This window comes from Rhipicephalus sanguineus, chromosome 9 (genome assembly GCF_013339695.2).
Source record: "Rhipicephalus sanguineus isolate Rsan-2018 chromosome 9, BIME_Rsan_1.4, whole genome shotgun sequence".
Classification (NCBI taxonomy): Eukaryota; Metazoa; Arthropoda; class Arachnida; order Ixodida; family Ixodidae; genus Rhipicephalus; species Rhipicephalus sanguineus.
This window is the reverse complement of record NC_051184.2, coordinates 74,403,537-74,415,834: the sequence shown is the minus strand read 5'-3', so window position 1 is coordinate 74,415,834 and position 12,298 is coordinate 74,403,537. Positions and strand designations below refer to the sequence as shown.

The following is a 12,298-nucleotide window of genomic DNA, read 5'->3' as shown; positions in this document are numbered from 1 at the left end:
CAACCACCATTTAGCGTCAACCGCAGTCACTCATATCCTGCTCAATGTACCTTCGTGCGCGGAGCAGCCTTTGATAATTCGTTCAACTTACGTTTGAGGGCACTAAAAGCGCCGCGCGTTAGGCGGCACATCGTGCGCTTGAAAGAAGGCTGGAAAAAAATTATGCAGTGGAATAACAGACACTGAAAAATCTGGTATCTCTGAAGAAGCGCTACAACGTTTGTATTGAAGAGCTTTCTCTAAAGTTACTACTTTAAAATTTCATTAAACAATCTTTGTTAATTGCCTATCTTGGCGGATAGGAAAAAGAATATTAGGACGTGCTCTATATGGCTCAGAACAATACTGCGCTAGGTGGAGACGCGTAGCGCCTGAGTTCAATTTTTAATACTTCGTATTTGAAAAGCCAGTGAATGCGAACCAGTTGGCACGTGTCCAGAGTTAAAAACAGCGCGATGTAGACACGGACAAGAATGCACACAGGACCAGCGCTGACTGCCAACTGCAGCTTTATTGTAAAAACGCTCAAATATACACTGAAACGGAAGACTCGGGGAAGGGAAACATATCAGAGCTTCTAGTGGCGCATGCGTCCAGCGGCACATTATTTTTCAGCCATAACTTAAGTGATTATTCACGTAGATGGCAACACTCCTTGTCTGTTAGATTAATAGAGGTCCCGCTAACACATGCTTCATGTTTACATTTCATCGCGAAAGCCTCAAAAACTGCCCACGCAGCCTGGTCCTTATTACGTGGGGCATTTTAGCTGAAACACCCTTTATGCTTTTACATAATTTCACAGAAGAGCTGTGACCACATTTCACGCGCGGAAAGTTTAAGGTAGTCAGAAAAAACGATGTATACTGAAGGCAATTAATCTTTATTACATGGTAAGGAAGAACTCGTGTAGAAGGCAGCGTTATGACGTCTTGAACGCAGGTATCTATTTGCCACGTTACATCAAAACCTGCAAAAAAGATCAAACGTACCCCATGTTGTTAGTGCTCCGCAATAACAGTGTGGCGGCCTTTCTGTAGAGAGAAGAGATTAGTAACTTCTCAATTACATAGAATCAGATTAATGCGAAGCTGACGCTGAGAGCAGATATAAACGTGCGCGGTGACCCTGAGCCACTGATTCCACTGAGACCGTGTTCGGCACTTTAGAAATTGGTCTCGAAATCGCAATTGAATCCAGGTAACGCGGCGTGCGCTAGCGACATTTTATCTCATATTTGCCCACATTTCTTTTTTTCGATTTTGGCATGTTAAATGCGCGATTTATCGCCCATCATTTTTCTGCATAAAGTTTCTCTCTACGCAGTTTCGTTCTGAACATAGAAGCACAAATTTTAGACCACCCATCGTGTACAAAACGGAAACTGAAAGTGCTAGTTTTGTGCGCATCAAAAAGTTAGTTTGAAATATAGTGTTTTGTTGATTATTTACCAATTATATTAGGCGTGAACATGTAATAATGCTCTAATAGCATTGTTAACCCATCATTTTTTAACTGTAAAAGTCATAAACTTTTCCCCAGGTGGCCGCGCAACGTCGTACATCTCAGCGACACGTATGTGAGCTTCTAAATCATCAAATTTGCATTCTATGATGCTATGTGTCGTTTAAATAACGGCAGCAGAAGCACATCTGATATTGTGAAGCAAGTCGGCATCGAGCCACGCCTTCACACTGCAAAAAGCTTGCCTCACAAATGATCGGCACACATCGCGAAAGCATCCCATCAGGGCACTGATGCCACAACGCAAGCTAGAAAAAAAAAGGAAGTTGCTGCTCGAGGAAAGGCTTACGAGTAAGATACAGAATAGAACTGGCTACAAATATCAAGGATTTTATGGCTCTTGATCACCTTGTGTAACCGCTGCACCTGTTTCAAGTCTTCTTTGGTGATTTTCTCTGAACTTACATTTTTGGTATTTTTCCATACGCGAACATTAAAAACGTATTTGCTAATTAATATTTTTCATTAAAACTTTGCACACTTCTGTATCACATTAGTGGGTGTGCAATTAACCTCAATACGAAAATCGTGCAACAAGGTTTAATATTGCTGCCTGTTATACGAAGGTGCCCCTAGTGTTAATGCATAATTTCTTGGTTTTTTAATCACTATACACTTATTATTTATCTGATCTCATTTATTTTGGTTGGCTGCACTGGCCAAGGCATTTATTATGTCTCTGCGAAAAGTTAAGTTTTTTTTATCTCGTGAAACTTGAGTTAGGACCGTTCGCGTATGGCCCACTTTTAATCAAAATATTTATTTATGAAAAAAATAGGACTTGCTTTATATAACCATGCTCGCCTAAAAAAGGTGTGCTTTATAATGTAGAATAATAGTTTCTAGTGATTATCGCTTTTTAAAAAATTATCCGACACTTGGCATACGATCTGCCTTAACACAAAAGTGTTATATGCAGGGATCCACCATGACTTCAGTGACAGATTTCCGTCACGGCGATGACGTCAAAAAAATGGACATGATCAGATGCCAAAGAAAAACACAACAATTGTTCCGCCAGCGGGAGTCGAAACCACTATCTCTCGGTCGACGATAACACATGCCAGGCACGCTACCCACTGCACCACCGTCAGACACTCTGAAGGCTTCACAAAGGTGCCTTTTATATTTCACACTTTCCTCTCATAGTGCTCTTGCCTCTTAGTCGGCGGGGTGGAGTTGTCGTCTGCGAGGGTTAAAGTGATGCATCCTGACCGTGGCCTCCACAATTAGCTCTTGCACGCGGCCTTCCGATTCGGCGCACTTTATGTAGTACAAGTGCAATTTTTGCAACGCCGTAACACACCGCGAGGTGGCGACCTTAGCCCAAGCCTCAGCCTTGCTCATAGCATCCATCCATATTATAAATAGAGATTCGACGCTCACCTGCGTCACCTGGATGTTACACCGAGTTGGCAGCTTTTGGTGGCCCCCAGAAGAATCGCGGCCGGGATTGAGGGGAGACACGACATGCGCTGCGTTCCCTTTTAGTCCGGCCTAGGTGTTCTTTTGACTCTTTAGCAAGCATCAGGATGGCGACCTTAAGCCAAGTTTTGCGCCTAATCAGCTACGTTCCTCTGGGTGTCGCACCGTTTCATCTGGTTACCCTGTCACCGTTAAATACTACAGCTACCACAATGTCTCGCTTATTCATTGATCATGGACGTTAGTCGTCGGGATGGCGATTTGCCGCCAAGCGTCAACGTGGGTGCATGCACGTTAAAAGGTGCTATAGCTGCCAAGCACCAAAAGACATCCTGCAAGCTCTCTTATATCAGTGCAGAGTAAACATTTAACTGTTTCTGTAAGGGCACGCTTTGCATTCGTGTTAAACCAATTCTTATGACGGAGGGATCACAGATGTTTTTTTTTTGTTACCGGATAATATTGCCAGCCGACCATATACAGTGTCTAATGCGTTATTTTAAATAATGCACCACACTCCTGATTCGTCGGAAACAGGTAGAAGATGCCTTGGGAAATGTTACACCTACTACGACAACAACCTTCTCTTGGCGTCGGCTTTAAACTGGTGTCATTGTTTAATACAACGGATATCGCACAACAGGTCTGGAGACTGACGAACACTACGACACATGCAGCAGAGGTTGCTTTTCCTTGCGGAGGGGGAGCTGTCATACTTAAGGAAATAGGTGACATTATTTACTGCAGACCATGCCAGATCAAGACTCGGAGCTTCAGGGAAAGAAATCCATAGCATGTTGAGATGCACCTATATCATTTGCTTAAGCAGTTGTTTCCCTTAATTTAGTCCTATGATTGTAAACCATCTGATTAAAACCATTTAATGAAATTGTAAGGCTTCGCAAGTAAAACAATGGTAGGAACCATTAATTTCTCTTTGACTGAGCTCCCGGTTAATAGCAGAAGCCTTAAGCTTCTGCTAATGGCTTCTATTCCTGGACCGTTTTTAGCCTAGTCGGTAACCTTCCCAGTGGCACGAGCTTCGAGTAACGCTCTTGCTTGTTTCAAGCACATCTGGTCTAGCACTTCTGGTTTTAAGAATATTATTCAAAAGTGTTCCGAAAAAAAGAAATCGATGGATGTGGTTAGGGTAACGAGTCATGTTGGACACATATGGTCACATGTTCGTGACGTTGACGAAGGCAGCAGTCGGCGGGTTCAAGACGAAACATTTTCTTTGGGCGGACTTGTGCCCGGAAAATGAAAAGACAATGTACAACCAATCCACGATGTATTGTGATAGCGGCGAACAGTTTGTCGGCCGTCGGTAATCTGATCTGCGGTAAGGAGCGTCGGCATTTACACATGCGGCAACGAACATCCGAGCCTCATCGCTGAATGCAGTGTTACTTCCAAAATAAACTGAACTGTTCGCGCATGCGCGCTCAAGCCTAGCAGAACATTTAAATAATCTGGAATGTTCCCAGACATTCGGGCGCGGTTTGCGCAAGGCCGTAGCTAAACCTGTAATGGGCCGGTGGCATAAAACATTGAAAGGAGCGCGTGTGGCAGCATGGTGTCGGAGTATAACTTAATGTAAGAAGACGGCCAAATAAATGTCAGGATAAATAATGAAAATTAATTGATTGAGGGCATTGAAAGGTTCTGAGGAGTAGAGATTGTTGAGACACCTGGCGGAGCATCTCCAAACGACGCGCTCCTTTCCGTGTGGCCTCTCAGAAGTGCTTCCGCCCCGTGCGAAGCATAAGGATAACCAAGGAATGAGCCAGGGCCCACGAATACGTACGTGCAAGTCTACCAGACATGTAAGTCAAGAATAAGGGTCGCCTTCAGAATTGTTTTTTATTTGCTTAAGGCTTGTCTCGGGTTCAGACATGTTCGCGGAACAGTGTTCCGGGTTGGAGTTCACCTCCGACCCGGTTTAGGTGTAGCTTTTCTTTTCTGTCTGGTTCGAAACCCTCCTTAAATAGCGCCCCGCCACGGTGTTCTAGTGGTTATGGCGCTCGACTGCTGACCCGAAGGTCGCGGGAGCGAATCCCGACCACGGCGGCTGCATTTTCGATGGAGGCAAAAATGTTTGAGGCCCGTGTGCTTAGATTTAGGTGCACGTTAAAGAACACCCCAGGTGGTCGAAATTTCCGGAGGCCTCCAATACGGCGTCTCTCATATCATATCGTGCTTTTGGGACGTTAAACCCCAGATATTATTATTATTATTATTATTATTATTATTATTATTATTATTATTATTATTATTATTATTATTATTATTATTATTATTATTATTATCCTTAAATAGCCTCTAAACAACCTCCGATATTTTTTTAACATCTGAAGTAAACGCGCGCGCCGAGTTCGAGTTCAGAATGCCGTCGCGATCGACAATGCCAAACGCAACAGCGTTTACGAGCCGCGGGTGCCTGACAAATCCTAAGATACATTCCCTTCTCCACTCCGGGCTTTTCAATAATTCTCACTGTTCTCCGTGACGTCAACATTCTCGTATGCGCATCATCCACAAAAAGAACATGTTTGTCTGATCGCAGGTACTTACGTGCGCTCAGCGCTATTCTTCTTTGCACGGTGTGGAGGAGTTATCAGCCAGTAGGAGAGAGGAGCCGATAAACGGACCGTATCGAAAATAAAAGCGAAACAAGCGAGCGCCTTTTTTTATCATCAAACGGGCGTAACTCCGGTATTACGGCACCGTTTTGAAAAATCCTCACGGGTACGTGTTCGCTGTAGACTCGTTCACAATTGCAACAAGACAACTAAATTTCGACATCTGGATGGCGTAGAAGCCGTTTTGTGTGAAATATACGTACGTTAAACCTTCAGCCAGCCCTGACGCTAAACACACCACTACTGACACCAGCTGGCCAATGCGAAAAGAGCCCTTACGACTGAGAAACGTCGTGAATTTCGAAGCCAGGTCTTCCTAGTCCCTTTGTTTGCATCATTTCACCTAAATGATACGCACGGTTTTGCCGCTGCGGTTGTCGATCTCCGAAAGGCACTGTGCTTTTTTACATCATATACTGCAAGCCCCCTTGGTTACATGAAAATGGCTGTTTTGTCGAACATTCTACCTAACCACCTTCTGCAGGCACAAGGCGTCGCTCGCAGCAGGTCACCTGACGAGACCAGCTTTCGTGAACTTCTTGATTATGCGTACTCCGTGCGTTTTTACACTTTCTAAGTGTATCCTGTTTTTATATCTCTGTTCACACCTTACTCTCCCTTTACACTAGACGAAACAAAATGTATAGCGCGAACGCGGTACTTGGACAGACAGAAAAAAGGAGGACAGGCGCTAAGTACCCCGTTCGCGCTATACATATCGTCACGACATACCAACTAGCCCAAGCCGCTACCCTTCTAATTTACACTAGGTTTCAAAATAATGCCAAAGCAAAATATCTGTAGCGGCCTACTTAAGAAGTACTTTCGTTTGGGCTTCTTGGTTCTTTATCCGACTTGTTACGAAGTCGCAGTGCAACGAAGAACTAAAAACTAGTTTTAGTGTCGCCACCTCTACACATATATGTAGGAAAAGCACACAGTCGGGCAAAAAGCAAAAACTAATGTCGACATAGATGATTCCACCAGAAGAACAAATCATAACGAAAAACCATAGAAGACTTTAGACATTTTATGCTGACATGTCTGACGTCATTGTTTTCCTATGGGCAACTTTTGTTTGTATTTGACTTGTCGTCCGTATTCAAATAGAATATTGCAATTTTTGAAAGCTCTCTGCTTTCCTTACTTAGGAAGCCGCCTCAAGTACAAGCGTCAGCCAGCCGCATCTGCGCAAACACCGCGAGAGCATCGCGTTTGTTTTGGTTACAACACAAGCGCAGGACTTCCGCAATCACTTCGGCCTGAGACAGAATGAAGTGACAAAAGATTGGCCGCGTATCTGCATGCTTCGCTGTAAATGTCGTCTAAAGACGATAGAAGAGGCGCTGCGTGAGATATGGACTCCATCTGGCAATACGTCGTGAAACATGAGTGCAGTGTTGCGGGCTGGTAGTCCCGGCGCAGCGGCAGGCGAAGACCGGCGGTGACCAACGCGACCGGTGGGGACGCCGGCCAGCCCGAACACGCTGTTTGGCGCGATGCGCCGAAGGAGAAGAAACGTCCGCACTCAACGAGTACTCTCCGCAAACTCTCTTATTTACGCGTCGCCTGGGTAAAACAGGAATGCCAGAGCGTCGCCCCCTGTCATTCGCACAACGCAATACTGAACCGAAACCGAAACACAACATGAGCTTGTGCAGGGGGCACGGAGGAAGACAAGTTTCAGCGCAGTCGCATTTTCAGCGCACCTTAAGAAACTAGGGTTGTAACATGGTAGGGCGAGTAGCGCCAGAAGGACCGTCACGACGAAAACCTGCCTCCTCAGTCGTATTCGCCTGGAACGTTGGTGTGGCTTCGCGTTCCCTCCTCCGCTCCTGGCCTTTCCACAAAGCTACTGCCTAAGTACGAAGGCCCCTACCACGTACTACGTCAAGCATCCCCAGTTAACTATATTATTGAGCCTGTTCAATCATCTACGGACCGCCGTCGTCGCGGCCGCGAGTCTGTTCACGTCGATCGACTGAAGCCGCATTATGACCCACCAGTTGTACCTGTTCCTTAGGTCGCCAGGATGGCTCCTTTTCCGCGGGGGAGTGATTATAACATGGTAGGGCGCAGACAAGAACGCCTGCGAAAGAAGACGAAGACGGTTGTTGTTGGCGCTCGCGCTTGCTCGGCTTGGACCGCTGATCGCTTCAGCTGTGGCAATCTTTTAATAAACGCGTTACTGTGTCAACGTTAAACGCATACCATCAAGGTCTTTAAAATTGCGTATCTATGTATTTTCTATTAAAGGAACACACCTCGTAATACTTACCTAATGATGTTACGCCTCAGATATGTGTAATATTTACTTTTTGATCGACAACGTTCACAAGTATGAACAGCCGTACCAGTTCAAGATGGGTGGGCGGTAAGCAAGTGGTTCAACTTTGGCCGGTTGGCTGAATCGGGTGACGTGCCGACAAACAGAAAGACAGACAGACAGAAAGACAGACAAAAATTTCTGAGTTTAAGTTCCCCAAGAAAGACTATCGTCTTTAAAAGTAAACGTCCCTGGTGGCATAAAATCTATCAGAAAAAGAGAGCAAGCCGCATACTTCAGGAAGTGAAGCGCGGTGGCGCTCGCTCTAGATGTTGCCACGCGCGCTTCTTTTGCTGTGTTATTAACTGGTCCATTACACGTGTAATCGCTGCCTTCCGCCAACCGCGCCCCGATGGCTGGGAACTTTCCAGAATATTTCAGAATATTCTTATAGGCTTGAGCGCGCTAATGCGAACAGTGGAGTTCATTGTGGAACTAACGCGGCCGCCAGCGATCAGGCTCAAATGGTCGATGCCTCATGTATAAATGCCGACATGCCTTACCCCATAGCAAATTATCGACGGCCGACGCTGCGTTCGCCGCTACCAGTGTACAGTGTGTACTACTATAAGTTGACTTTCCATGTCACAGCCACAACTTCGGCCAAATGAAAGTCTCCTTTTGGACACGCCGACTGCTGCCTTCGTCAGCGACACGACCACGTGACATCTGGTGGAGGTGCTCTTCGTTCATGTTCCGGACGCCCCCATCAAGCCGTGCGCCCAGTCCGAATCGCGAATGAGACATCGACGCCAACAGCGAACAGCGAGCTAGCCGCAGGCAGCGAGGCCTACCACCAGAGCACAGGCCGCTACCCGACGAGACCCGGAAGACCAATGTCGTGATCACGACTGCGCTAACAATCACAGTCACTGTGCCACCGTCCGCGACAGTTGTGCTACATCAACCCAGGGGGCCGACAACCTTCCGAGGATCCTTCTCCGAAGAACCAGAAAGCTGGCTAGAAGCCTACAACCGGGTGACCGTGTTCAACGCATGGAGCAGTGAATACAAGCTACACCATGCCTACTTCGCCTTGGAGGACGCAGCTAGGACATGGTTCGAGAACCAAGAGCGAACCCTGAGAACATGGGACGTTTTTCGCACCAGATTCCTGGCAACATTCACCAGCGTCGTCCGAAAGGAGAGGGCCGAGACTCTGCTCGAAACCGACGCGCAGCTGCCAAACGAAAACGTGGCGCTCGTCAAAGAAGTCACCAGACTGTTCCGCCACGCAGATCCTGACATGCCCGAAGAGAAGAAAGTTTGCTTCCTTATGCGAGGAGTCAAGGGGGAGCTCCTCGCCGGACTGATGCGGAACACACCGTACAGCATCCAATAATTTGCCTCTTAAGCAACGATGCTTGAGAAGCGGCTAGAAATGTGCACCCGACAGTACAACCGTCGCCTGATTCCCGACAGCGCAGCTATGCTCGTCCTTGGCTCTGACGACCTGCGCGAAACTATCCGAGCCATCGTGCTTGAGGAGCTCCGGAAGGTCTTTTTTCCACAGCCTGAGGTGACGTCGATTGCTCATGTTGTGCACAACGGAATCAAGCAGTCACTTGGTGTTCCTCAGCTAGCACAGCTGCAGCCGCAAGCTATCAGCTACGGTGCTGCAGGCCGCCATCCCCTTTCCCCTTTGCGACAACGTCAAGAAACCGCATCACCGCAGTTAAATCACCAGACACCGCCGCCGCCACCACCACCGACACCCTAACATTCTTCTATGGGCCGACATTTGGCAAGCTCCTGACAACCAAGCGCTCTGCTACCACTGCGGGAAAGCCGGCCACACCTACCACCCACTACACAACATCGACTACACGACATCGCCGACTACTTGGCAGGAGTGCAGTGGACACCCCGAGGACCTTCCCGATCGCCGTCGCCAGGCCGCCACATCTCTCCTCAATGCCGATCATACACTAGCCCAACCAGGGACAGGTCACCTAGCCCGTATCTGGAAAACTAAGGGCAGCAACAGCTGGAGGTGCGGTTGCTGTACGACGAAATAGCGAAGATCATCCGCCGCCCACGACGACGCCGCAACGAAATCTATAGAACACGTCGCAAGTCGAACGGAGCCCTGACGTTGCAACTTCGCGGCCCAAAGACCTGACGACGCAACGTCGAAGCAGCGGGACAAACCGATGTAGCCTGATCCGACGCCGCGACCTAACCGGAATGCAAGGTGACGAACTAGCGACCTCGACGTTCTCATCGATGGGCACAACGTCACCGCTCTCGTAGATACTGGATCCGACTATTTCGTCATCAGTGGGCTGTTCGCCGCGAAATACTAGAAAGTTAGGACTGCTTGGGAAGGCCCCGAAATTTGGACCGCTGGAGGACACCTCGTGACGTTGGCGGGAATCTGCACAGCGAGAGTCAACATTAACAACTGCATTCATCCGGCGAGCTTCTTAGTGCTGTAGCTTTGCTCGAGAGATGTCATCATTGATATGGACTTCTTAAGCTTACATGGTGCAGTCATTGACCTGCGATGCGATCCGAGTCGATAACACTGTCCACAGAAAAAAAAATCACAGCATATCCACGGGGTGAATGATGATGAGTGGGGCGAAGCTACGGAGGGAATCATCTGTAAACCGTGAAACTCTTCCGTGAAATGCGCCCAGTACACAATATAAAGAGTGTGAAACATCGTGTATATATTAAACATCAAACTTTTATTGTACTGTTGGTTTACGTGGTCCCTTCATTATCACTTGTGATCGGTGAAATGCAAGGAAGAAGTCCGCTCCCGAGCGAAAGAGCGCCAAGAGCGACCGCATTCCCCGCTCGCCCTGTGCGAATTAAAGGCAAGGCTAGAGGGAAGACAGGACGCGCGTTCCACGACGCGAGGTCGGTAGCATGCCCAACGAGAGCCAACGGAACGCGATCGTGCAAGTGCTCCGGCTTCGCATCGCCTCATGGTTCCATTTAGCGTCCCAAAACCAAACATATTGCTCAAGGTGTGCCTTGCGTTTTTCGTAGAAATAATTTCTTTATCATGTACATTAAGACGAAAAGTTGAAAGCTCACTAGAGTGTATCGCCCGCAAAGTATGTCTTTTAGTGTGATTTAACTCTCGTACGGCAGGGTCCTCGCGCCGTTGCCGGTCCACCTCGCCCGTTGACGATCGGGCGAGGTGGCTACATGCAACTACTACTACTACACTTTAAGAAAATCATCTGGCGTTCTTTCGTTCTGCTTTTACAAAACATCTGGCGTCTTTCGTTGGTTTATTTCATCAATCAACGGCGTTTTGAAAAAAATTTTTATTGTTTAATCACGCACAGGAGAAATCTCACCAGGCACTACCTTGGAGGTAAACAATGGCTGCTAATGGCAATGAGAGACAGAAGAAGTCGGCTTTTAGCTAACACTTACACTTCTACTTCTACTAACGTTTCCTACTGGAACATGCCAATGGCTGCTAATGGGGAATGAGAGACAGAAGAATTCGGCTTTTAGTTAACGCGCACGCTGCGAATTTTTTATTGTTCAACAACGCACAGGAGAAATCTCCCACCGGCACCACCTTGGAGGTCAAAGCGTAAGACTTGTTACTCACTACTACGACCACGACGACTACGAGGGACGAACGGGTGCCGCCTTAAGGAGCTTCGCCCCTAAAAATTTCCACCGCACACGCCGCCAGGAAAGCACGCTTTGAATGTGCTGGAAGACCGTGTCACGCTACCCCCTTGCACCAACGTCACCATGTCCGTCGGCACGAAAAAATCAGCATACCTTGAAGGTATCGTTGAAGGAAACCAGCACTTGTTGATCAACCGCGAGATTTGCGTCGCAAGAGGAATAGTCGAACTGCGTGGAGGGAAGGCAACAGTGGTGCTGACGAATTTCAGCAACATGTACAAGCACGTGAACAAAGGCGCGACGGTTACCTAAATCGAAGAAATTGTGCAAACCACCAGTGCTTTCGCCCTCACCGATTCAACCAAAGATACTCCGACAAACCGTGCTCCTCAACAAGCTTTGGATGTCAATTCGAGCCTTCTCAAGCATAGGCAACAACAGCTCAGAACCCTGCTGCTGCAATAGGAGGGCTGAGTTTCGTCGTCGTCAAGAATTCGGCGGACCCCAGTCGCAAAACACCGCATCATAACAGACGAAAATACCAGGCCACTCCACCTGAGCCCGTACAGAGTTTCGACGCGAAAACGCGAGGCCGTTAAGAAACAAGTCGACGAAATGCTACGCGAGGACATCATCCAGCCGTCCAAGAGTCCGTGGGCGTCACCCGTGGTGTTAGTGAAACAGCAGGATAGAACCCTACGATTCTGCGTCGATTATCGTTGCCTGAACAAAATCACAAAGGACGTGTATCCTCTCCGACGTATAGACGACGCGC

At 47.6% G+C, this 12,298-nt stretch overlaps 1 protein-coding gene across 1 annotated transcript in view; it reads right to left on the bottom strand.

The window, feature by feature from the left end:
- Positions 1 to 864: 864 nt before the first annotated feature.
- The window catches only part of LOC119405329 (uncharacterized), a 67,382-nt gene continuing 55,948 nt past the window's right edge, over positions 865 to 12,298 (bottom strand). Inside the window, exon 8 of the mRNA XM_037672159.1 lies at positions 865 to 970. Coding sequence (XP_037528087.1) covers positions 959 to 970 — 12 coding nt within the window. The 3' untranslated portion in view covers positions 865 to 958. The remainder of the gene's footprint in view (positions 971 to 12,298) is intronic.